The sequence below is a fragment of the Suhomyces tanzawaensis genome (assembly GCF_001661415.1).
Source record: "Suhomyces tanzawaensis NRRL Y-17324 unplaced genomic scaffold CANTAscaffold_5, whole genome shotgun sequence".
NCBI classification, from domain to species: Eukaryota; Fungi; Ascomycota; class Pichiomycetes; order Serinales; family Debaryomycetaceae; genus Suhomyces; species Suhomyces tanzawaensis.
This window is the reverse complement of record NW_017963640.1, coordinates 510661-532425: the sequence shown is the minus strand read 5'-3', so window position 1 is coordinate 532425 and position 21765 is coordinate 510661. Positions and strand designations below refer to the sequence as shown.

At 46.7% G+C, this 21765-nt stretch overlaps 10 protein-coding genes across 10 annotated transcripts; 6 read left to right on the top strand and 4 right to left on the bottom strand.

Moving 5' to 3' along the window:
• Positions 1-94: 94 nt before the first annotated feature.
• CANTADRAFT_6863 (deoxyhypusine synthase) lies at positions 95-1222 on the top strand (the record flags this gene model as incomplete). The annotated part of the gene is made up of 1 exon (XM_020210988.1): positions 95-1222. The coding sequence occupies one exon, from the start codon at positions 95-97 to the stop codon at positions 1220-1222; it is 1128 nt and encodes a 375-aa protein (XP_020063603.1).
• Positions 1223-2883: 1661 nt separating this feature from the next.
• Positions 2884-4398, top strand: LAP41 (metalloaminopeptidase; the record flags this gene model as incomplete). The annotated part of the gene is made up of 1 exon (XM_020210247.1): positions 2884-4398. One exon carries the CDS (start codon positions 2884-2886, stop codon positions 4396-4398), a length of 1515 nt encoding a protein of 504 aa, XP_020063602.1.
• Positions 4399-4598: 200 nt separating this feature from the next.
• Positions 4599-7344, top strand: CANTADRAFT_267497 (uncharacterized protein). The gene is made up of 2 exons (XM_020207867.1): positions 4599-4618; positions 4712-7344. Exon 2 carries the CDS (start codon positions 4892-4894, stop codon positions 7175-7177), a length of 2286 nt encoding a protein of 761 aa, XP_020063601.1. The 5' UTR covers positions 4599-4618; positions 4712-4891; the 3' UTR covers positions 7178-7344.
• Positions 7221-9035, bottom strand: GPA2 (guanine nucleotide-binding protein subunit alpha). Its single transcript, XM_020207842.1, has one exon. It carries the CDS (start codon positions 8792-8794, stop codon positions 7511-7513), a length of 1284 nt encoding a protein of 427 aa, XP_020063600.1. The 5' UTR covers positions 8795-9035; the 3' UTR covers positions 7221-7510.
• Positions 9036-9882: 847 nt separating this feature from the next.
• Positions 9883-11085, bottom strand: CANTADRAFT_40468 (cyclin-dependent serine/threonine protein kinase; the record flags this gene model as incomplete). The annotated part of the gene is made up of 1 exon (XM_020208831.1): positions 9883-11085. A coding segment is annotated over one exon (1203 nt), but the record flags the coding sequence as incomplete, so codon positions are not given.
• A 1636-nt stretch (positions 11086-12721) lies between these two features.
• On the top strand, positions 12722-12934 carry CANTADRAFT_53849 (uncharacterized protein; the record flags this gene model as incomplete). Its single annotated transcript, XM_020210260.1, has 1 exon — positions 12722-12934. A coding segment is annotated over one exon (213 nt), but the record flags the coding sequence as incomplete, so codon positions are not given.
• GFA1 (glutamine--fructose-6-phosphate transaminase (isomerizing)) lies at positions 12881-15594 on the bottom strand. The gene is made up of 2 exons (XM_020207857.1): positions 15315-15594; positions 12881-15260 (listed from the first exon to the last, which is right to left on the bottom strand). The coding sequence occupies exons 1-2, from the start codon at positions 15317-15319 to the stop codon at positions 13199-13201; spliced, it is 2067 nt and encodes a 688-aa protein (XP_020063597.1). The 5' UTR covers positions 15320-15594; the 3' UTR covers positions 12881-13198.
• A 1773-nt stretch (positions 15595-17367) lies between these two features.
• Positions 17368-18450, top strand: CANTADRAFT_6858 (uncharacterized protein; the record flags this gene model as incomplete). Its single annotated transcript, XM_020210984.1, has 1 exon — positions 17368-18450. The coding sequence occupies one exon, from the start codon at positions 17368-17370 to the stop codon at positions 18448-18450; it is 1083 nt and encodes a 360-aa protein (XP_020063596.1).
• A 234-nt stretch (positions 18451-18684) lies between these two features.
• Positions 18685-21614, top strand: CANTADRAFT_266706 (uncharacterized protein). The gene has a single exon (XM_020207843.1). The coding sequence runs from the start codon at positions 18919-18921 to the stop codon at positions 21388-21390; it is 2472 nt and encodes an 823-aa protein (XP_020063595.1). The 5' UTR covers positions 18685-18918; the 3' UTR covers positions 21391-21614.
• CANTADRAFT_266713 (uncharacterized protein) lies at positions 21438-21748 on the bottom strand. Its single transcript, XM_020207845.1, has one exon. The coding sequence runs from the start codon at positions 21656-21658 to the stop codon at positions 21485-21487; it is 174 nt and encodes a 57-aa protein (XP_020063594.1). The 5' UTR covers positions 21659-21748; the 3' UTR covers positions 21438-21484.
• Between the last annotated feature and the right edge of the window lie 17 nt (positions 21749-21765).

Below are 21765 nucleotides of genomic sequence, written 5' to 3'. Positions count from 1 at the left end.
CGATCTGCTACCAAGAAATTTACGAAATGTTTCGTGGAGTAGTATATCCTCATCAGATCGTTTCTTTATCATTGCGAAAATTTTCACCACCACCATGAGTAAACTTCCAGCTTTGGCATCTGATGCCGTCTTGAAGCAATCTGCGCCAGTTCCCGAGTCCTTCGTTGAGGTCAAGGGTATCGATTACAGCAAAGATGAGGCCTACAACATGAGGGCTGTTGACTTGATCAGCTCCATGAAGACCATGGGATTTCAGGCCTCTTCGGTATCCCAAGCCTGTGACATTGTAAACGACATGAGATCATGGAGAGGAAAGCACAGGGACGAATTGCCTGAGCACGAAATCAAGGGTGAATTCGACGAGCAAGGGTACCAGAAGACCACCATTTTCATGGGGTACACCTCCAACTTGATCTCTTCGGGTTTGAGAGACACCTTGAGATACTTGGTGCAGCACAAGATGGTCAGTGCTATTGTGGCCTCTGCTGGTGGGATCGAGGAAGACTTGATCAAGTGCTTGGCCCCCACCTACATGGGCGAGTTTGCCTTGCCAGGTAAGGGATTGAGAGACCAGGGAATGAACAGAATCGGGAACTTGTTGGTTCCTAACGACAACTACTGTAAGTTTGAGGAGTGGATTGTGCCGGTGTTGGACAAGTGCTTGGAGGAGCAGGAGGAGGCCATGAAGCGGTTGGGTGCCGACGGGTTGAACGCCGACTCCGAAGCTGTGTGGACGCCCTCGCGGTTGATTGACCGTCTCGGTAAGGAGATCAACGACGAGTCCTCGGTGTTGTACTGGGCCCACAAGAACAACATTCCCATTTTCTGTCCCGCGTTGACCGACGGGTCCATTGGAGACATGTTGTTCTTTCACACCTTCAAGGCGTCTCCCCAGCAGTTGCGGTTGGACATCGTCAGTGACATCCGTAAGATCAACTCTATGTCCATGGAGGCTTCGCGTGCTGGGATGTTGATCTTGGGTGGAGGCTTAATCAAGCACCACATCTGTAACGCGTGCTTGATGAGAAACGGTGCCGACTACGCCGTGTACATCAACACCGGGCAGGAGTTCGACGGTTCCGATGCTGGTGCCAGACCTGACGAGGCCATCAGTTGGGGTAAGATCAAGGCCGACGCCAAGTCCGTCAAGGTGTATGCCGATGTCAGTGTTGTGTTCCCGCTTATTGTTGCGGCCACATTTGCTGCCCAAAAACCGAACTAGAGCTGTAAATAATACGTTAGATTCCCAGCACGTAGAATTGCCCTGGAAGCACAGAATTGCAGCCATAATGGATGGAGGGTGGCTAATTGCAGCCAAAAGGACTGGCGGACCCTTCTAAGGAACACACATAATAGCACCCAGAGTCGAGTATATTTTTGGAGAAAGAAGGGCGTATCATTCGCAAATACCTCTGTCCAGATACTTACCTCACAACGAAGGGATATTGATGTTGAGAGTATATGGTTTATTAATTTAATGATTAAAAATGGTTTATTAGTAGAAAAGGTAGTTTATATTTTTTGCTAGGGGAGAGTATGTTAGAGTTGACTCTTTAGATGACCTATTAGTATGTATGACTTTCGTTAATTGTCGGAGAAGTTGACGCAAAATTACTAGTCGATTGAGTTAAAGATGAAGTCTTGTGGGTGCATAAAAGATAAATTTATCCAGTGCATTAAGAGTCTGGGATACTGATCCAATACTAATGAATCGTGAACTACCCATCCGAACTGCTTGGCTTCGCAGAACTGAACCCCTAACACAGGGACGCAAAGGAAATGATTTAGGAAGCGGAATACAGCAACATCTACAAAATGTTGCCTCCGATGCTTGCAATTGAATAATTTATCAACAGGAAAATTGGTTGTGAAAAATTCATCTATACTTGTTAGGGTATTTAGCTTGTGTGGGAAACCTTTGCTTCGGTCCTTTATTGAGCCGAGGAGCTAACTACTGCTACAAAGTATCCTTTGAATACTCTACGGCATTACCCCGAGACCAAGACTGGACCTCTTACCCAAAGATTAAATTCTGATGAGATCAAGAACATCAGCGGAAGTCTTCGATGGACCAGGCACCAGTTGCGGCAAATACAAGAAAACATATAGAGGACCACATTGAGTTCCGAGCCTGCATGGTCAATATTTACCTATGACCTTCAAAGTCTTCCACTTATAGTTGAAACTTTTGAATGGTTCTGTCGTTCCAAGGGCAATTCGAAGGCTGCTCGAATTTTGCCTCACGAATTAGCACGAATGGTACTGACATCAGCATACTGGAACATAAGTAGAGAATCTGGCGAATTGAAAACTAGCGACTCTAGGCAAGAAAGTTCCGGCTACAACAACGGTTGATGGGTTGAAACTTGCGGCACATCGAAAGACAAATCACTGAATGAATAGCCTACGGTCGTAGTAGGACGAATATATCCAATTGAAAGCATCCATGAATCCATCCAGTCCATCGTTAGTCCACCGCCACTGCCACAATTCCACGCCTATCGCACGGCCTCTCGCGAGCCTGGCGCGCGTTTCCGGAATGGCTCTTATCGCAGCACCGCGCCCATTGGATGATGGTTCCAAAGCACCCACCAAAGCACCCAGACCAGTTCCATCATGAACAAACGGTGCTAGCCACTCCCACCAGTCCTCCCCGACCCACTGCCTACCTGGCACCTCCAACCGTCCCAACCGTCCTACTGCCACCAGTGCCTGATGAGTCCTCGCAGCCAGCACTCCGCGACTGTTCCGGTGGCGGAGAGCCACACGGCCAGGGACAGGGCCAAATGAGTAATGCATGCGCTTTGTCCCATTTGGGGCTCGGTTGCACCAGACCAGCTATATAGAGCGAAAATCCCCACCAATTTGGAACCATCACCCACAATGAACAAAGACATTAGTTTGGTCCTCAAGGACCTCTTACAGGCCATTGAGAACACTCAGGCCCCACAAGTGGCCTCGGCTCCCACCAATGCCACCACCTCCTCCGCAAACGCCGTCTCCACCTCCAAGCCCATCCTGGCCTACTCCCAGGAGTACATTGACTTCACCTACACCAGCCCCACCATCTACCACGTCGTGGCCCACTTCAAGAAGCAGCTTGGTGATGCTGGTTTCTCGTACGTGTCGGAACAGGAAGACTGGTCCAAGTTGAGTGCTGGCAAGTATTTCACCATCAGAAACGGGTCTGCGCTTGCCGCCTTCGTGGTGGGCAAGAACTGGAAGCCTGCGAATGGTATTGGTGCAATTGTGTCACACATCGACTCATTGACCGCCAAATTGAAGCCTGCCTCCGTCAAGCAGTCGGTGGAGGGCTACGAATTGTTGGGAGTCGCCCCTTATGCAGGCACTTTGGGATGGCTCTGGTACGACAGAGACTTGGGACTTGGTGGTAAGGTGTTGGTCAAGCAGGACGGAAAGGTCACTGCCAAGTTGGTGGACTCTACCCCCCACCCAATTGCCCACATTCCCACCTTGGCTCCTCACTTTGGCGAACCTTCCCAGAGCTCCAACCGCGAAACCAACTCGGTTCCAGTGGTGGGATACTCTGCTGGCAAGCAAGAAGAGGCCACTGACGAAGAGAAGAGCGCTCCCTTGTACGGCAAGCACTCGTTGACTTTGTTGAGATATGTGGCCAACAAGCTTGGCGTCAAGGTTTCGGAAATCCTCCAATGGGACTTGGAAATTTACGACATTCAGAAGGGAACTATTGGTGGGTTGAACGACGAATTCTTGTACGCTCCCAGAATTGACGATAGAATCTGTTCTTGGGCTGGTATCCAAGCGTTGATCGAAGCCGAGCATGACGACTTACTTGCATCGGACTCTTTCTCGGTTGTCGGGTTGTTTGACCACGAGGAAATCTCCTCGCTTACCAGAACAGGTATCAAGGGTGGCCTTGTAGAGCTGGTGGTGTCCAGAGTCGTCCAGGCTGTGCACCCAGACAAGGCCAACATCGAAGAGGAATTGAGATTGACCTACGCTAATTCGTTCATCGTGTCTGCCGATGTGATCCACGCGTTCCATCCAAACTACGCCAGCGTCTACTTGGAGGGCCACAAGCCTCTTCCAAACACTGGTATCTCCATTACCTTGGACGCCAATGGCCATATGGCTACCGACGCGGTGGGTGTGGCATTGGTGGAGGAAATCGCCAGAAAGAACGGTGATGCCGTGCAATACTTCCAGATCAGAAATGACTCGCGTTCTGGAGGAACCATTGGTCCTTCCATCTCGTCGCAAACCGGGGCTAGAACCATCGACTTGGGTATTCCTCAGCTCTCCATGCACTCCATCAGGGCCACCACCGGTAGCAAGGATGTAGGTTTGGGACTCAAGTTCTTCAAGGGGTTCTTTGCTGACTGGCAGAGTACCTACAAAAACTTCAACGATCTCTAATTGAATACACGACTTTCACATCACCAGTAGTTGCTCCCTGGAGCTATAATTTCGCCTAGCACTTGTGATCCAATTCGCAATCATTCGTCACGTGAATCCATCACTGAATAACAACAAAACCCCGTCACCCACAAATGATCCTTGAGCCCAATTAGGAATTCCATTTTCAATTGTTATCCAACTGGTGATTGTAATAACGGACACTATCGAGTACCAATGGGTATGTATCCAGCATTGACTGCTGCCCCCTCGGCACTGCCCAACCACAATTGGCGATGTCGTACCACTTAATCCAGAATATACTAACAACTAGCTCCGCCTAAGAAGATGAGCTTGCAGGAGTTCTTCGACATGTGTAAGTATTACGAAACCATCAACATCATGGGATGTCCACACCTCAAGCTGCGCCATAATGGGGCACCCTGAGTGCAGATTAATCGGTCAATACTAACTGCTAGCGTACGGAGGCTCCTGGGCAGATGATGACATCAATATGGCATCTATCTCTGTGCCAATCGAGAAAGGATATGGCTCACCGTACCCAGGGGACCACTACGGTCGCCCAGGTAACAACTATTCCCGGCATCCTGGTGTAGGAGGAGGACAAGGGCCCCCCTACATCGTGAAATTGTTAAATTTGCCTATTACTGCCGACGACGGATTCGTCGAAGACCTTTTTAGGAGCAGATATACCCAATTTGTGAAGTTCAAGATCGTGGCAGACCCCTCCTCCAATATATTGGAAACGCACGTCATCAAGAAAGTGGCCTTTGTTGAGTTGCATTCCGCCGCAGATTTGGCTAAGGCTTTGAAATGGCAGGATTTGTACTACAAAGGAAACAGAAGAGTGGTGATCGAATTGGCAGACTTTGGCGATTTCCAGCATTGTATTAATTTCAACAAAGAGCATGAGCAGGATATCGCAAGAATCCAAGAAGATTTTCTTGCCGGTAGACACCGTGATGGCGCTTTTGGACCTAGAGGCTCCACCTCAAGGTCTCCAGTGAGGGGCAATCCTCCTCTCAACTCTACCAGACCCACACCTGCATTCGACAATGCACCTCCCCTTGTTCCCCCAGGTCCACCAAAGCCCAAGTTTAATCCTTTTGGGGCTGCAAAACCCGTTGATGTTTTATCCAAAGAGAAGGAAATTGAAAAGAAGCTCATTAACCTCAACAAAACTACAGTACAAACTTTGGGTCCTGATGGCGAAGCAGTCGATGTACAATCAACCATCAAGCATTTTCATGAAGCTGCTTCTCCCAAATTGAGAAGAAACTCCATAAACAATTCTAGAAGATCGTCAACGGAGGGAAGGAGACCTTCAGTTTCTATTCTTAAGAGACCATCGATATCGAACACGGCGCCTCAACAAGATATCACCGAATCGACCAAGCATAGAGATACAAAGAAGACACCACTTTCAGCAACTCAACAATCGGGTTCAGCTTCAAATTCGCATCCAGCTACTGCTACTAATCAACCCGCGAACGCAGTTGCAACTCCGCCTCCTCAGAATGTTTATGATACAAATGGCAAGAGTCTTGCCGAACTTTTGAGTGGTAAAAATACCAGCATTTCAGAGATAAGAGGCAGAAACTCTTCACGGTCTCAAAAGTCGTCACCTAAGCCTGTCGTCTCAAAGCCAGTAATTTTGAAGAAAAAGGTTCCAGTAACTAGTTCTTTAAATACGGGATCGAGTTCACAGATCAGTGAAGATAAAGATAAGGCGACAATTATTGAAGTATCTAGTCTTAACCCTGATGATGTTGCTCAATCTGATCAAATTGTCAAACAGTTGGACCTGGTCAATAAGGAAGAACCCATTCAAAATGATCCTATCACAACCAAAGTAGACGTCGAGTCAAGTATAGAACCTGTGAGGCAATCGGTTAACCAACTTCAATTGCTGAATCAGAATTTGGGTCCATATAAAGCTGATGCTGTGTCATCTCAAGAGAATCAAAGAGATGAGGTGAAAGGAACTGGGGTACCTCAAGATTCTAAAATTGCTCCTGTCAGGCCAATTGAAGATGATAGACCCGACTTCAGAAAGCACTTGAGTGAGTTGGTGAACAAGAAAGTGTATCTGGATAAAGAGAAACGTCTGAACCGAAACAATCGCCATGACAAATATCACGGTCATGATAATGGTGAAGTTGAAAATCAAAGATTGTCGTCCGAAGATGGCAGACCTCGTAACAGAGGCTTCAACAATGGCCATGGCCACAGATACAGAAATAGATCGCCGAAAACCTACTCCTCAAGAGGTGGTAGATATGCTCGTTCTGAAGAACATAATGAAGCAGATTCTAAGCCCAACAATGATGGTCAAAAGAATGGTGATCCCACTGAAACAAGAAGAAACAAGAAGAAAGATACAGACTCCAGTGGTGCTAGTAAGTCTTCATCGGTAGACCCATCTGCTGAAGGCAAGGGTGATATCCAAAATGGCTCAGCCTCGGAAACAAATGGCTCCAGTGAATTGCACAATCAACAAGTTCCACATTCCACGGCAAATAATGAGGTAACTCAGCAAGCAAGGGGTGACACCGAAAAGAATTCCGATGTCTCAGGAAAGCCCGAAAATGGACAAGTGAATCTAGAATCAGAAGCCAAAGGTGGAAGACCTAGGGGTAGAGGCAGGGGCCGTGGTTCATCTAGAGGCTCTTCATTCTCCAGGGGAAGAAGCGGTTTCAGAGGAAGAGGGTCTCACGGTCACAATCTTCAGTACGTAAGGCCAAAACCAACTGAAGAGTTTAAAGCAGAACCTAACTGAGCTTCTGTAAGTAGAGATCTTGAAAGCTGTTATCATCCAGTACAACTGTATAGATATGTATGAAGTAATGTATTCTAAAATGATTGTATTTGCTCAAATTGTTTGAGAGCTACATGTCGTAAACAAGAAGTATTTGATATTAAACCATTGACCCTAAATACACACACTGGGTGCAGATACATTTGGCGCTCTTGGCCATTTTCGATTTATGTCAAAAAGACAGCTTCAATGGAAATGAAAATGTTGATAAACTCCCGCAGCTGAGAGAATAGAGGTAATTATTATGTTAGAATGGGGGATCGAAACGATCAATGGGTGATTGTTGTGAATTGATCACAAAATACCACTGTCTCTCAAGGAATTTTCCAAGATAGTTTCCTTGACAGCGACGAATACTAATTGAATATTCGAGGTATCAGTAGCTTGAGTGACGTGTGGAAAGATGTTCAAGCCTGATCTGTTCAACTGAGTGAAACGCCACAAAATGTACTTGGCTGCTTTGTTGATATTATTACCACCAGTATAGTCTGGGAACTGGTTCTCAAGAGGTGAGTATGCGAGCTTTTCTGCGAAGACATCAATCTTGTTCAAGAACAAGACAATGGAAGTTCTTGCAAACCACCTAGAATTCACAACCGAGTCAAACAACGTTAACGATTCTTCCAATCTATTTTGACTGTTCTCCTCAAGTAAAACCTGATCATATTCAGACAACGCAACACAAAAGATGATCAAGGTGACGTTATCAAAACAATGGATCCACTTCTTACGTTCGGAACGTTGGCCACCAACATCATACATATGGATATTCAAACCATTACCCATTTGAAACTTGAAATCAAAGATACCAGAAGTCTTCTTTCTAGTTCTGAGGATATCGTTGACAGAGGGAATATAATAGGGTTGGGCTATTCTATCAATCTCAGTAAGGAAGTAATGTGTTGAGTCAATCAAATAGAAGTTGCCTTGCTGAGTTTTGGCAAACTCGCGGATCTCGGGTATGGAGTAGACCTTGCTTATAGTAGCAGCTATTGTACTATCGAATGGAGTGTCTGAATCCATGGAGTATTCGTGTTGTAAAATGGCTTCCAAGTCTGCCTTGTCAACAACACCTTTGGTGGATGCATCACCCTTAAATTCCTGCAAGCTTTCTTCGCTGGCGGTGCCAACCAAACCATTCGATTCACGCTTGACAAGTTCAGGCTGTAAGTCGTAGATAGCATGGATAATGTTTTTCATACAATCAAGTACGTTCTTGTATACGAACGGCTTGTATTCGATGGATTCTTCCTTAGAATAACCGTTTTGATGAAGGATCTTCATTTGCTTGACAATTGTTGATTTCCCTGACTCACCAGATCCCAACAACAACACTTTCACATTTCTGCTGGCAGCCTGTCCGGATTGTTGATGTGCAGCGGCGATGTCCACTGCATTGGGGGTAGCAGCGGGAGCCTTTTCTGCCTGTATGTCACTGGATGAGCCCGTGGAGTGGTTAGTTGCCGAGTGGGCGGCTTCATCTTTCTTGGCCAATGTCGCTTTCTGTTCCTGACGCTTGTTGACAGGCTTGGAAGATTGTTGTGGAGCTTGTGGCTCCTTGGAGGCACATGAACCCATGGCGATGCAAATAGATTAAATAGGAGGGGGGGATGCTGAAAAGGGTGGCTGGAGTCACTTGTTGTGGAGTGAGCTAGATGACAATGTTGTTGCTTGCTGTTGGCCAGCAGTCAAACAGAGGAAACACTAACCAAAGATCAAATAAGGTGTACTAGAGGAGCTCCGCTGCTTGGTATCGCCTGGACTCCGACGTGAATAGATCGTGTTAGTAATTGCTAGCTGATCACTCTTGTGGAAACCAGGATACTTCCTCGCATTTATTGTCATGGGTCGTGTCCGGCACCACCTGGCATACAACCGCATTTATTTACTGCGCTGTGATTGTCTCGTCTAAGCTAGCAGCTGCAATGAAGTGCGACCGCTGGTGGGCTTACTCGGAAGACGACGCACTGTCGTGGCCATCGCGGGCCGTTTTAGACTACAATGCTGGCTGTTGGGTTTTTCCGTGCAGTTCGCGAGTTCGAGTACCTTTTTGACTTGGATGGCTGCAATTGTGGACAGTGACGAAACATCACAGATGCCAGTGGAAGTTTCTAGTAACGGATTATTCGCATTCGTAGTGGCAATTGCAATAGTGACATTATTTCATCTCTCTGGGACAGTTTTTGCATTCACGGAGAGATTTTCTGTTTCCGGAATTTGTATCTGTTATCCCGTTGACTTTTATCGAATAATGAACACAAATTAACATACTCCGTTAGAACAGAAATTCTCACTCGTCCCCACGGTGGCAGGCAGCGGCAAGCCACAGTAGCTTGGTGCAAATGCATTACACTCGCTGGTGAATGCTCCTAAATTAGGACTACTCTATATTGCCTACAACCGTCATTTTATTACCTTTATTCTAATGCTTGCAGGCCAGCACCCCATAATCCCAGAAGTCATTTGTCTTCCTGCTGACCAGCTCACTATTTAATGCAGTCGCGTTACACGTCTTTCATATCATCAACGTCGTCAAGACCATGGGTGTCCACGGTGGTATTGGTGCTTACTTCAGGCACAGGCTCGGGCGGCACAGTGGCTTCTCTGCTCGTTTGCAGCACCGACTCGTCGATCCCATTGACAGTGCCATTTTCACGGCGCTCGAGCTCCTTTATCTTCGAGGCCTTCGCTTCGTCCTGCAATCTCTTTCTCTCCTTTCTTCTCCTCTTCTTGGTCTCAAACTCGTGCCACTCGCCCTTGATGTCCTTCAAGAACTCTAAAGGCGCTGGTCTGGGGTCCTCGATGAAGTACGGATGCTCGAGTGCCTGTTCTGCAGTCAATCTCTTCTTAGGGTTCAACGTAAGGAGCTTCTTTGCCAAATCAAAACTCTGTGGTGATAAAACTGACGAGTACAACTCTTCAAACTTGCTGCCCACATTGATCTTGGGCTTCAACATTTCAAACCATGGGAGATTCTCTATCTCTGGCCATTCTTCGTAGCTGGGCGTTCCCATAATATTGAAGATCTGGCTCAATTGGCCGACTTCGTCAAAGCCCTGGAATGCAGCTACCTTTGAGTACAACTCGATTAAGAGACACCCTACTCCCCAGACATCCACTTCTCTTCCATAATCGGTTGCTCCCAAAAGTAACTCGGGGGGTCTGTACCAGATGGTAATCACCCTGTTGGTATAATCAGGGCTTTCTGTATCCTTGACAATCTTCATGGTTCTTGCCAATCCAAAATCAGCAATCTTTAATATTCCGGTGCTATCGAGCAAGATATTGGATCCCTTTATATCTCTATGAATCACTCTCTTTTTATGCAAATAATTAAGCCCCTCCATAAGCTGTTGGAAGATGAACTTTCTATGACATTCTTCCAATTTTAATTCGGGATGGGTCAACAATCCAGTTAAGTCATGATCCATGTAATCGAAAATCATATAGATTTGATTATGCTCAACCATCATTTCTAGTAATCCCACTATATTCTTATGATCGAATGACTGTAATAACTTGATCTCTCTGATTGCAGTGATAGGGAATCCCTCTTTCTCTGTTTCTAATCTGAGTTTCTTTAATGCAACATTTTCATCGGTGATAATATTGATGGCCTTGTACACCTTACCATAAGTTCCTTCTCCTACTTGTTGAACTCTCTTATACACTTCTGAGGGTTTCACGATCTTCACCGAGTAGATTTGTGATTTGGCCAACTTAGCAGGCACAGCCTTAGCATCAACGTCACTTCTTTCAGTACGTATGCTACTCTTGTAGTTTGCTTTGCCTTTGTTTGGTCCGCCCCTGGTGGAATAGGAGCCGCCCCTTGGCGCTGGTGCACCTCTGCCACTTGTACTTCCTCCCCTGGATGGGAACGAGCCTCTTGGGGCTTGGGATCCACGTCCTCTTGTTGAGCCTCTTGCTCCTGAAGAATAATTACCTCTGGGAGCCAGTCCACCACGCCCGCCCTTGTATGGGGGGTAGTCAGATTGAGGGTCGTATTCTCTCCTTTTCCTGTAACTGCTTGGTTCTGAAGGTGGCAAGGAACGCTTTATGCCAGATGGTCCTGTGGGAGGAGCGATGGCAGAAGAGCCACTTCTTTCGTCCCTGGAGTCATTGTATGATGATCTGGCGGGCCCACCGCCTCTAGGCTTGTATGTGTCTCCGCGGGGCCTGTAATTACTTCTTCCTGCGTAGCCTCCACGGCCTGGTTTATACGTATCATGGTAGTCGCGGGGATCTCGTGTTTGATATGAGTCGTGTTTGTAGCTATCATGGTGGTCTCTCTGACCATACCTCAGATTTGAAGACCTGCCACTGTCATAATCTCTACTTGAGCGAGGACCTGTTGGAGGAGCTTTGTTCTCTGACATTGTGTGGTGGTGTAACGATTTATCAGATTAATACGCAAAGTCCTTGACGATCAGCTCACGAAATTGCCTTGTTTGGTTCTCCAGAAGAATGACTCCGTTGTTTGATGAGTCTCGACACTACCTATGGTATCTGGTTTGTATAAGAATATTTTTCCTGGCACACGAAGAAAAAATCCCACCAGGTTACCCGGATTCGTAACGGAGGGCCATTTGTAAAGTGATTGCAACATGGGACGTCAAACTTACTTGGGGAGGCTGGGGCTTACGAGTGAGAGCAGGGGGTTGAAGAGATCGTAACAACGATATCTGGGAAGGTGTGGTTGTTTGGCTGCTCTTGGCCACGACTGCGTGGCGGTAAGGAACCATGTGGTGTGTGACGCCATCAACACCAACGCCGCCAATAGCAAGTGAATTGTGGGAGCTTGTTGGGAAATTCCAGGGGAACCCATACCAGTACCATTTGTAAGACCGTTTGTAGCAACATAGCTTGGTGACATAACATCTTCCCGAGACTAAAGTATGTTCAACCAGCACCGCCAGCGAAGCCCGTTTATTCCCACTTCAAGACAATCATGCTCCACACTACAGGAGCATACGCTTAGCCCGCAAAGATTAGAGGCGTCCGCCTAGTCTGCTTAACGTCCATAGCACCATCACTCCACATATGACCGGTGGTGGGCAGCACTCACCACCAGCAAAAGCAGCAATTTTGTATATCTCGGGTTTGTTATCCGTGTGTCATCTTGAAACTGATCCAGTCTAGCCGTCTGTGTTTGGCCACGGAGGGCGTTGTAAGTAGATTGACGGCAATCTGTTTTCAGTTGATCAATTCTCAACCCCCTGGTTGCCGGGTAACCCCTGTTTCCGAATCGGGAGGGTCCCCAGGAACTGTGAAAACAAGTGTGAAACGATGATAAGACAATACTACTACCTGTTGACAGTATGGTAAGTACATCTCGTCCGTGGTCCATTAGGAGTCTTCGGACATAACTGGCGCTTCCAGCGTTGCGTACCTTGCGAACTCAGTACTAACCATCCACTATCGTACCAGTGTGGCGGCTGGTGGCAATACCAGGCACCAACAAGTTGGTTCGCCTGAGCTCACTGGCTGAGGTACGATGGTCTGAAGATTGGAAGAATTGTGCATGTTAGTGTTGATTTGGCCTTAGTGTCTGCTTTTTTGGCAGGTGTCAAGAGAAACACCGGGTTGACTCCAAATTTGGAATCATTCGATAACGAGAACATTAGATACTACTCGTCCAAGTACTTGGATGTTGGCGAGAAGATATTTGACTACAGTGCTGCTTATTTTGGCTCGTCGGACTACTTCAAGAGAAGATGAGTGGAGCTAAGCGAGTCATCGCAGGGTCCTGGTCAGGCACACATTGATGTACCTGAACGCGCATGGCCCCTCAATATCACCCATATGAATTGCGTCGAGGTAAATATTAATATATTAAGCAATGTCGCTTGTGCAGCGACAACACCAGTGTCAGCCTGATATAGTTGAAGCCATTGACAAATCGTATTTATATATGTATATAAAGAGTATATCGTAACAAGTAATACACCGATTAGTGTGTATCAATAGGGTATCGTGATCTATCTATTCAACAGTAACAGACTTAGCCAAGTTACGGGGGAAATCCACATCAATACCTCTGTTGACAGCTAACCAGTAACTCATTAATTGCAATGGAATAACGTTCAACAAACCTTGCAAACAATCCACGGTCTCTGGCACTTCCAAAGTGGCCATGACCTTGTCAGAAGCAATGATTTCGTCACCTTCGTTACAGATAACAATTGGTCTACCGTCTCTAGCGGTGACTTGCTCAATAGCAGACATAGTTTTGGGGAACAAAGAGTCCTTAGTAGCAAAAGCAATGATTGGCAATTTGTCGTCAACCAAAGCCAAGACACCGTGCTTCAATTCACCGGCCAAAACACCTTCAGAATGCATGTAAGAAATTTCCTTGATCTTCAAAGCACCCTCCAAAGCAGTGGCATGTTGATATCCTCTACCCAACAATAACAAAGACTTTTGCGAGTTCAAAGCCTTGTCACACAAGTCCTTGATCTTGTCTTCTAAGTTCAAAACCTTCTTAATTTGTTCTGGGATCTTTTGCAAACCTTGGATAATTTCCTTGTGTCTATCAATTCTTGAAATAGAATCGTTGGATAAAGAAAGGGCAAACATGACCAAAGCAATGAATTGAGAAGTGTAGGCCTTGGTGGAGGCAACACCGATTTCAGGACCGGCATTGATGTGAACACCACAGTGAGTGGTTCTAGAGATAGATGAACCAACAGAGTTAACAATACCCACGGTCAAGGCACCTCTTTCCAAACAGTATTGCAAGGCCAAGAGAGAATCGGCGGTTTCACCCGATTGAGAAACGAAAACACAAGTGTCATCTCTGAAAACAGGAGACTTTCTGTCAAGGAAATCAGAAGCCAATTCAACACTGACTGGAATTTCAGTAAGTTCTTCGAAAATGGATCTTGTGGCCAAACAAGAGTGGTATGAAGTACCACAAGCAATCATGATGATTCTTCTACATCTTCTGATGGTTGGCAACCAGGATCTTAAACCACCCAAGTTGATTTTGTTGTTTTCGAAGTCAATTCTACCTCTCATGGTGTTGAAGGTGGAGTCTGGTTGTTCGAAGATTTCCTTTTGCATAAAGTGCTTGTATGGACCCTTCATAATTTCGTTCAATTCCATTTCCAAGGTTTGGATTTGTCTGGTGGTGGTGTCACCCTCGCTTCTCTTGGATCTGTGGATATGTAACTCACCATCGTAGATGTGAGCAAAATCGTTGTCTTCCAAGAACAAGACCTTCTTGGTGTGTTGGATCACGGAGGCTGGGTCTGAAGACAAGAAGAACTCGACTGGCATTGGAACACCGTCGTCGGCCAAGAAAGCTCTGGATTGAGCGGTTCTCAAGTTGTTGCCCTTTTGCAACAAGTTCAAGTCTTGGTTGTTGGCAGGTTCCGAGTTTTGTTCAGGGAATTCGACATCGACGAAATCGACCTTCAACTTCTTTTCGGTCTTGACACCGACCAACAATGGGGAACCCTTTCTGGTGGCACAGACTTCGCCGGGGTAGTGGGTGGACTTGACCAAGATACCGTAGGAACCCTCCAATTCGTACAAGACCTGTTTGGTCAATTGGCACAAATCGAGATCGACGCCTGCGGCGGCATTGGTGTCGTAGACGTGCTTGAACAACTTGGCAATACACTCGGTATCGGTTTCGGACTCGAACTTCATTCCCTTGGATTGCAACAAAGTCTTCAATGGTCTGTAGTTGGTGATGATACCGTTGTGGACCACCACGAACTCGCTGTTGGGGTCGGATCTGTGAGGATGGCAGTTTTCGAGCATTGGTTGACCGTGGGTGGCCCATCTGGTGTGGGCAATGCCGACGTGGTTTTCGAACACGGTGTTTCTGTCGACCTGCTGGTCGACGATCTTTTGCTTCAACACCTTGACCTTACCGGTGGTCTTGACAATGATGGACTCGCCTGCCTTGTCTCCGTCAAGAGCCAAGCCGGCAGAGTCGTAACCTCTGTACTCCAATCTCTGGAGACCTTCGATAAGGTTGTCGATGATTTCACCTCTGGTTCTATCGACAAGGAAGTTTACGTAACCAAAAATACCACTAGGATGTTAGTAATGCTGGGATGACTGGCCATGGCGGGGCTCTGATACGTACCACATATTCGACTATTGGGATGATTCTGGGATCAATGGAGTGTGCAGAAAATTCTTCTTCGGGTTTGCGAGAGGATGCGTGTTCAGGTGGAGGTGAGAAAGGTCACGTCACGTTTGGCGGTGGGCAGGAGGATGGCGATCCGGCAGAATGTATATAGTAACGAGGGTAGGCAGCAGATCTGGAATTGGCCCTGTTATATACCGTTGCGGGCCAGGCCTATTTTTGGTTGTTTGTATTTGTACTGGTTCGGAAAAGAGAGGGGCACCACGCCAGTTTAGGAAAGGTGATTGAGGAGGCACCGCCGGGAGGGATGTCCGAGGCGTGCTGGGTGCGCACGCACAGCCAAGAGTGACTGGTAGCTGGGGGTCCGTTTCATCGCCTGCATCTGAGCCAGGGTGTTTCATTGGGGCAGGGAGACGTGTCAGCGTGCGGTTGCGGGTGTGGGAGTGTAGCCGTCGGGGCTCACCAAGAAACAGAGACGTGGGGGCAGAGTACTCACGCAACAGCAGCATCCGGCGACCCCCGCCGTCCCCTCCTCATCGCCCCTTCTTTAATTATGTACCTAATTTCTGGTGGAGCGACACCTCTGTCAAATCAGGAAATTTTCATCTGCCGCTGGTTTGGGAGATTTTGTCAACAAATGTCGGAGCTGCCAGCGATCACCAGTCGGATGGAGCCAAGCAGAGGGTGTCGGATTACCTCACTACTCAAACAGAAACCGCGCATGCAGCGCAGCCGGTCTGTGACGGCGTGGCTCCGACGCCTCTGACGTCGCCTGGAATGGATCTGCCCCTTCGGTGTGGGCGTGGAATGTCGCACATGCTCATATGCTTCCACCCACCGATCACCGCTTTGGTCGCCGCTTACGTAACCGCGCCCTCTAAGCCGCCAGCTAGATCTGGATGATCTCCCACGAGCAAATGTGCGGGCTCGTGGGCCGCCAGCGGTCACGCGTGGGGCACGATACCAGTCACCATTACTGTCACTGCTGCTACTAGAACTACTGCTAGTACTCCTGCTATCACTACTGCCACCACCTCTTCCACTCTTTCTCCACTCCTTTCTGATTCTCCTGGCCTGTAGTGCTCGCCGTTCCAGGGCCCTGTCGCCTGATGCTCAATTACGCACTTTCCAGATACAGCCAAAGGCCGTTTCAGTGCAATCCCGACCCAAAAGGTGCATCATGAGGCAGTAAAGGCCTTAGATGGTTTCGCAGTAGCTAGTAATCTGAAAACCATGAATTTGCATCATTACCATGGTCTGAACCAACTAGACCGAGAACAGTCGCCTATTTAATGAGTGGTAATTATTACCATAACTAACATAGCTGCCCATCCGGGGTTTTATTAAATGGCTTTTGTGTATGTATTTGTCTTCAGATACCTTGCTTCATTCTGGTACGATGTCTTCTCTTCGGTCCCCAAAACAAGGAACATGTTGGGGGCTGCATAGCTATCTTCTGCACTACAGTGACCCAAACAAGCAATTAACGTGGTTTTTGAACTGCATGGAAATTCATCCTATTATACTCGAGATTGACATGCTGATCAACTGATTTTTTCAATTCAAATGTCTCTATATGCGCTCCCCAGAAATAAAAGCAGTACTCGCAAAAAGCGGACCAACAGTTCAATCTTGGCCTATTTTACCGGTACGCTTTCTTAGGTGTATCCTAACGAGCCAGCGAAATATTAGTATCAGACTTATTGGTATTTTGGATCAACATCCATGCTACCACTGGTGCTGCACTGGAAATAATGGCCTGACTACTCTGCAATCACCAAATTGGAACTTTCGATGATTTAGTCTGGATCTTGAGAACTCGACAACACCTCGATGTATTATACCAGGTTAGTCAATAATACAGCTGGCGTTGTATGCGTACTAATTTCTGCCTCCAACATCCATTCTTCAATACTCTTGGAAATTACATAACTCTTGGGCTCGCTTCCTCTACCCTTTCTACCCTACTCACCTGCCTGTACCTGGCCGCTGCCTCAGTGTGCGCGCGCCCCAATAACTGGGGAATTAAGCACCGATGGCATCCACCACAATGCTCTCCAGACTCGTCAGACCAAGGACGTTCCGGGCGTTGGCGTTCTCGCGGCCCAACTCGTCATCTTCTGGCCCATCCGCGTCAGTCTCCTCCTCGCTTGTGCGGTTTCCCAAGCACCCAAAAAAGAAGGTATCGATCCAGAAGTTACGCAGAACCGACCCTGCGTTTCTCGATAAGTCCACCAGCTACATACTATCACTTCTCAACGAAAACAGCTCGGTCTATTCGCCGTCCAAGACGTTGGAAAAGTACTTGTCGCCAGTGACGTCCATAACTGTGGGCGAATCAATCGACTTCGAGGTGTTGCTCAACGATATCAAGGGATACGAATACCAGATAATTGTGCCTGAAGAAGTGGTCAACATCCGCTTCCACGAGAAGGACTTGATGATCCTTTCGAACGGTACCCTTGTGGGCTGGGACATCTCTGAGGACGACATTCTAGCCAATTTTCTTCCTGTGCTTAGAGACTCCATCACCGAAAAGTACCCCTTCGAAAGTGAAGAAATGGACTGGATAGAGTTGAATTACTTGCCAGACAATCCGTTGAATAACGGTAATTCCTACCTCCAGGGCGAGGTAATGGTCATCCAAGGTACTTCTCTGGATAGAAAGATGTTGGACAAGGCCGCTTTCGCCATAGGCTTATCCCGGTCCACTAGGTTGTCTATCTTGGAAAACACCTTTGAGGACCATCTCCAGCTCACCAAAAAGAACTCGCGGTACTTGTCGAAGGGCTTGAAAGTGACGGCCTCGGAGTCGGACTTTTTAAAATCCACAGGTCAACTTTTTCTTCTCAGGGGAAAATTGAATTTGTACAGTGAGTTGATAGAAACCCCTGACTTGTACTGGAGTGAGCCTGCTTTAGAAAGAATCTACAACTCAGTGTCAAAAATCCTCGACATTAATTCTCGAATCTCCATTTTGAACAGAAAATTGGACTATGCCACAGAGGAACAACGTGCCTTCCTCAGTGTTCTCAACGAAAAAAAGGGCACTAGGCTAGAATGGATTATTATTATCTTGATCATGGTAGAGGTTGGTTTCGAATCAGTGCACTTTTATGAAAAGTACACATAATTTTGTTCATAAATCCCACAATATCTTGACATGAAACTAGCTTATCGTATCATCTCGCTTGTTAATACGTATTATTTGGGGCTTCTAAGCTTATTTTGTCGGATTGATTAAGTTAATGGTGAGTTTTGTATATAGTGTTCCGCATTTTGGCCAATTTTTCCCATTACGGATTTCTATCAGATTCCTCAAACACTTATATTTTTTTGTAACGTTTATTATCGCTTAGGTGAATAGCCTGTATGATATATGATACAACAACTCAGCCGAAACCCATTTGGATGCCGCTTTGTACCTCGGTTAAGTTTTAAATTTTTCATTTATGACTAATTTTGGTTGACTTATGAATAAAATTGAGCTTTTTTTGCAACCACAGACACACTCAATAGTTGTTTCCAAAAGTATAAAAGATGAAGACAATTCATTTAACCGAAACCATCATTCAGAGAAAGAATATTCACAACTGACACAATGCTCATGATTCTTTCACTCGCTTTCATTTTGACCACCATCTTGGGGAAAAATGTTGAATCAGGAATTGTATTTAAAAACCTTCAAATTACTTCCACGGTTTCTACCAATCACCCACAAGATATTCGGACTGCTAACCTCTTCTGGAAGCTTGACCTGTTACAAGTCGATGCTAATGATGTTTTTCGCCTTAATATGCCCTGTGTTTTCAGGACCAAATTCCCTGGAAGTATACTCCGTCTTACTGCAGGTTCTCAGACCTATGCGGAATGTACAGCACACGATGCTTCATATTTATCATCTAATTCGTATTTGGAATGTGTTGTATCTAGCAGCTTTGATTCTTCTTCTGGACTTATTGTTCAGGGTCAGATAACCTTTGATTTTTCATTAAATGCTGGTGGTTCCACTAACCCTGCAGACCAGTTTTGCGCGTCTCAATATGACAAGGGTTCATTCCATCTTCAATGGGACGACTTCTCTCAAGTTATTCCAATTACCTCAGGTCCCTATTATGAGCCTATCAGCAAACTTGATGAACTTATCATTTACTCAAGAACAACACCACAAAAATTGGAGCAAGTATACTTTTTAGCAGGTGTGTGCCCAGGTGGCATTTCCAGCGGCTCATTATACTTTGTGACAGACGATAAACTAGACTCTTCACTATTCAAGGTCGGGGCTACTGATAATTTAAATGATTTTTATTTTCCCAAGTCTGCGGACTCAGTTGAGTTTGAAACTAGTACGTCCGATGATGAGAAATCGCTTGAATTATATTTTGGACAAGTTGAAGAGGGCAGAAGGGTGTTTTTTGAAGGGTTTGAAGCATTTCCCAAAAATATGAATTCCCTTACACACTACTATGGGTATCAATTAACTTGTGGTGATGGTAGTACAATTCAACAGTCGGCAGGAAAGAAGATTGTGATTATCGATGGTGGCTCCGATGGTAATGGTTCTGTACTTCCTCCAACTTCCACACTGAGTAGATCCAGCTCTACTTCTGTTACTTCGCCATCATCCACTCCAATAATTTCCAGCACTATTGCGGGAAGAAATTGTACAAGATGTATGAGTAGCGAATCAGCTAGCTCTGTTCAAAGTTCTGCTGCCACTGAAACAACTCTTGAAAGCAGTTCACAGATTTCCATCAACTCCAGCCTCTCTACTACTTCGTCAATGGTTCAATCTGAATTCAGCAGCATTGCTTCTACTTCCCACCTTTCAGATCCAAGTTTTAGCCAAAGAAATTGCTCCTCTTTCCTGAAAACCACCGACTCAAGCAGTGTTGCAGGAATTACGGTCACCAGTACGTCTGCATTTACAGGCAGCTCTCAGGAATCCGAAACTTCTTCATTTTCCAGTGATTCATCCAGTGCTGTGCAAAGCTCATGCTCCATTACTTTAAGTTCCAGCTCGACAGATTGTGTTTCATGCATCAAGAGTACAATGACAATCCCATACGGAAATTCCACCACCAAGGGTGAATCTCCCATTCTTAGGTCCCAGCTGTCAACATCTCTTTCTTCGATTTCGGCCACTACCACTAGCTCTTTCACGAGTAAAGTTTCAAGTGTCAATCACTCCTCAAGCACTTCCGTAAGTTCCAGCATTAACTCCACCACTGCTCCCGCTTCATCTGATTCCACAACCGTCTTTTCCCCGAGCGCTGCACAAAGTTTGACCTCAAGTTCTCCCCGGAGCAGTTCTATCGAGGGGATTTCGATAATTCCTTCTGAATCACAGGAAGCTCCCAATTTTACCAGCGAGTCTCTGGTTTTTGGAACGAACACAGTGGTGATTACTACTAGTATTGGAGGCTGTTCAAGTAAGCTTAGTCCTGAGGTTTCCAGTCCCGAGGAGTCGAACAGTGTAAGCGAGTCCGGCACTGCCAGCAGCATGGTTACCACTGTTAGTCCGTTCCTTTCTGCAAACACAACCCAAATTTTTCCAACTTCCATTGGCCCTGCTGGTCCACCCGTAAGTTTTTCCAGCAGCCAGCCAAGTCCCAACGAGCCTGCCGCCACATCATCAGACCGCACATCAGGTGCAACCAAGTCCCACACCGACAACACGCAGACTTCTACCACCACCAATCACGAGGATTCGCTTCTGAGTTCTAAGCTGGAGGCTGCTACTACCATACAGAATAGTGTCTCCGGGTCCACTCTGGAAGGCACCAGTACCACCAGCAGCACTATGACATCGAGCAAGACCGAACATGAGTCCGCCAGCTCACAGCCAACCGACCCTCCATCCATACCCTCACTAACCCTTTCCCATGTACCATCACCTATCACCGTATCCAAGTCCCCCACTTTGGACCCCACCCCGTTTTCGCAGCAATTCCTGCAGCCGCAGGGCTCACAGGCATCTGGGGTCGTGACCGCCTCGTTCTTGGGGGCTGCGCCTGGTTGGAACAGGCCGTCGTACAGGGTAGTGATGCTCGCGTTGTTGTGTCTCATCTAGCTGCAAACTTGCAACCCTTCGGGTAATCGAAAAGCAATTCCTCCACCTTGACAGGGTAGGCTTCGCAGTGCGCCTTTCGGAACAGACTGGCCAATCAAAGGGTTTTTTCGGGTGCTATCGTGATGGCCGTTTGTGAAACCTGCATTTCACTCGCGAAACCAGCTTGGCAAATCAAGTTAACCTGCACTGATAACGGAGGTAACCTGTAACTGATAGCCAAGCGGCGCATCGTTGATTGGTCGATTTTCTTGGCTCGGGCGATACTCATGCTAACAGCACCATCGGAAACACCTAACTGCAAATCCACTCAGGCCATTAAATTAGCACAAATAATACACGTTAGCTGGGGTGTGATTTTGGCAGTGCAGAAACTGA

What these genes read in the sequence shown, in the direction of transcription:
- CANTADRAFT_267497 (XM_020207867.1), top strand. Translation starts at nt 4,892, where the DNA reads ATGGCATCTATCTCTGTGCCAATCGAGAAAGGATATGGCTCACCGTAC.
- GPA2 (XM_020207842.1), bottom strand. Translation starts at nt 8,794, where the DNA reads ATGGGTTCATGTGCCTCCAAGGAGCCACAAGCTCCACAACAATCTTCC.
- CANTADRAFT_266706 (XM_020207843.1), top strand. Translation starts at nt 18,919, where the DNA reads ATGCTCATGATTCTTTCACTCGCTTTCATTTTGACCACCATCTTGGGG.
- CANTADRAFT_266713 (XM_020207845.1), bottom strand. Translation starts at nt 21,658, where the DNA reads ATGAGTATCGCCCGAGCCAAGAAAATCGACCAATCAACGATGCGCCGC.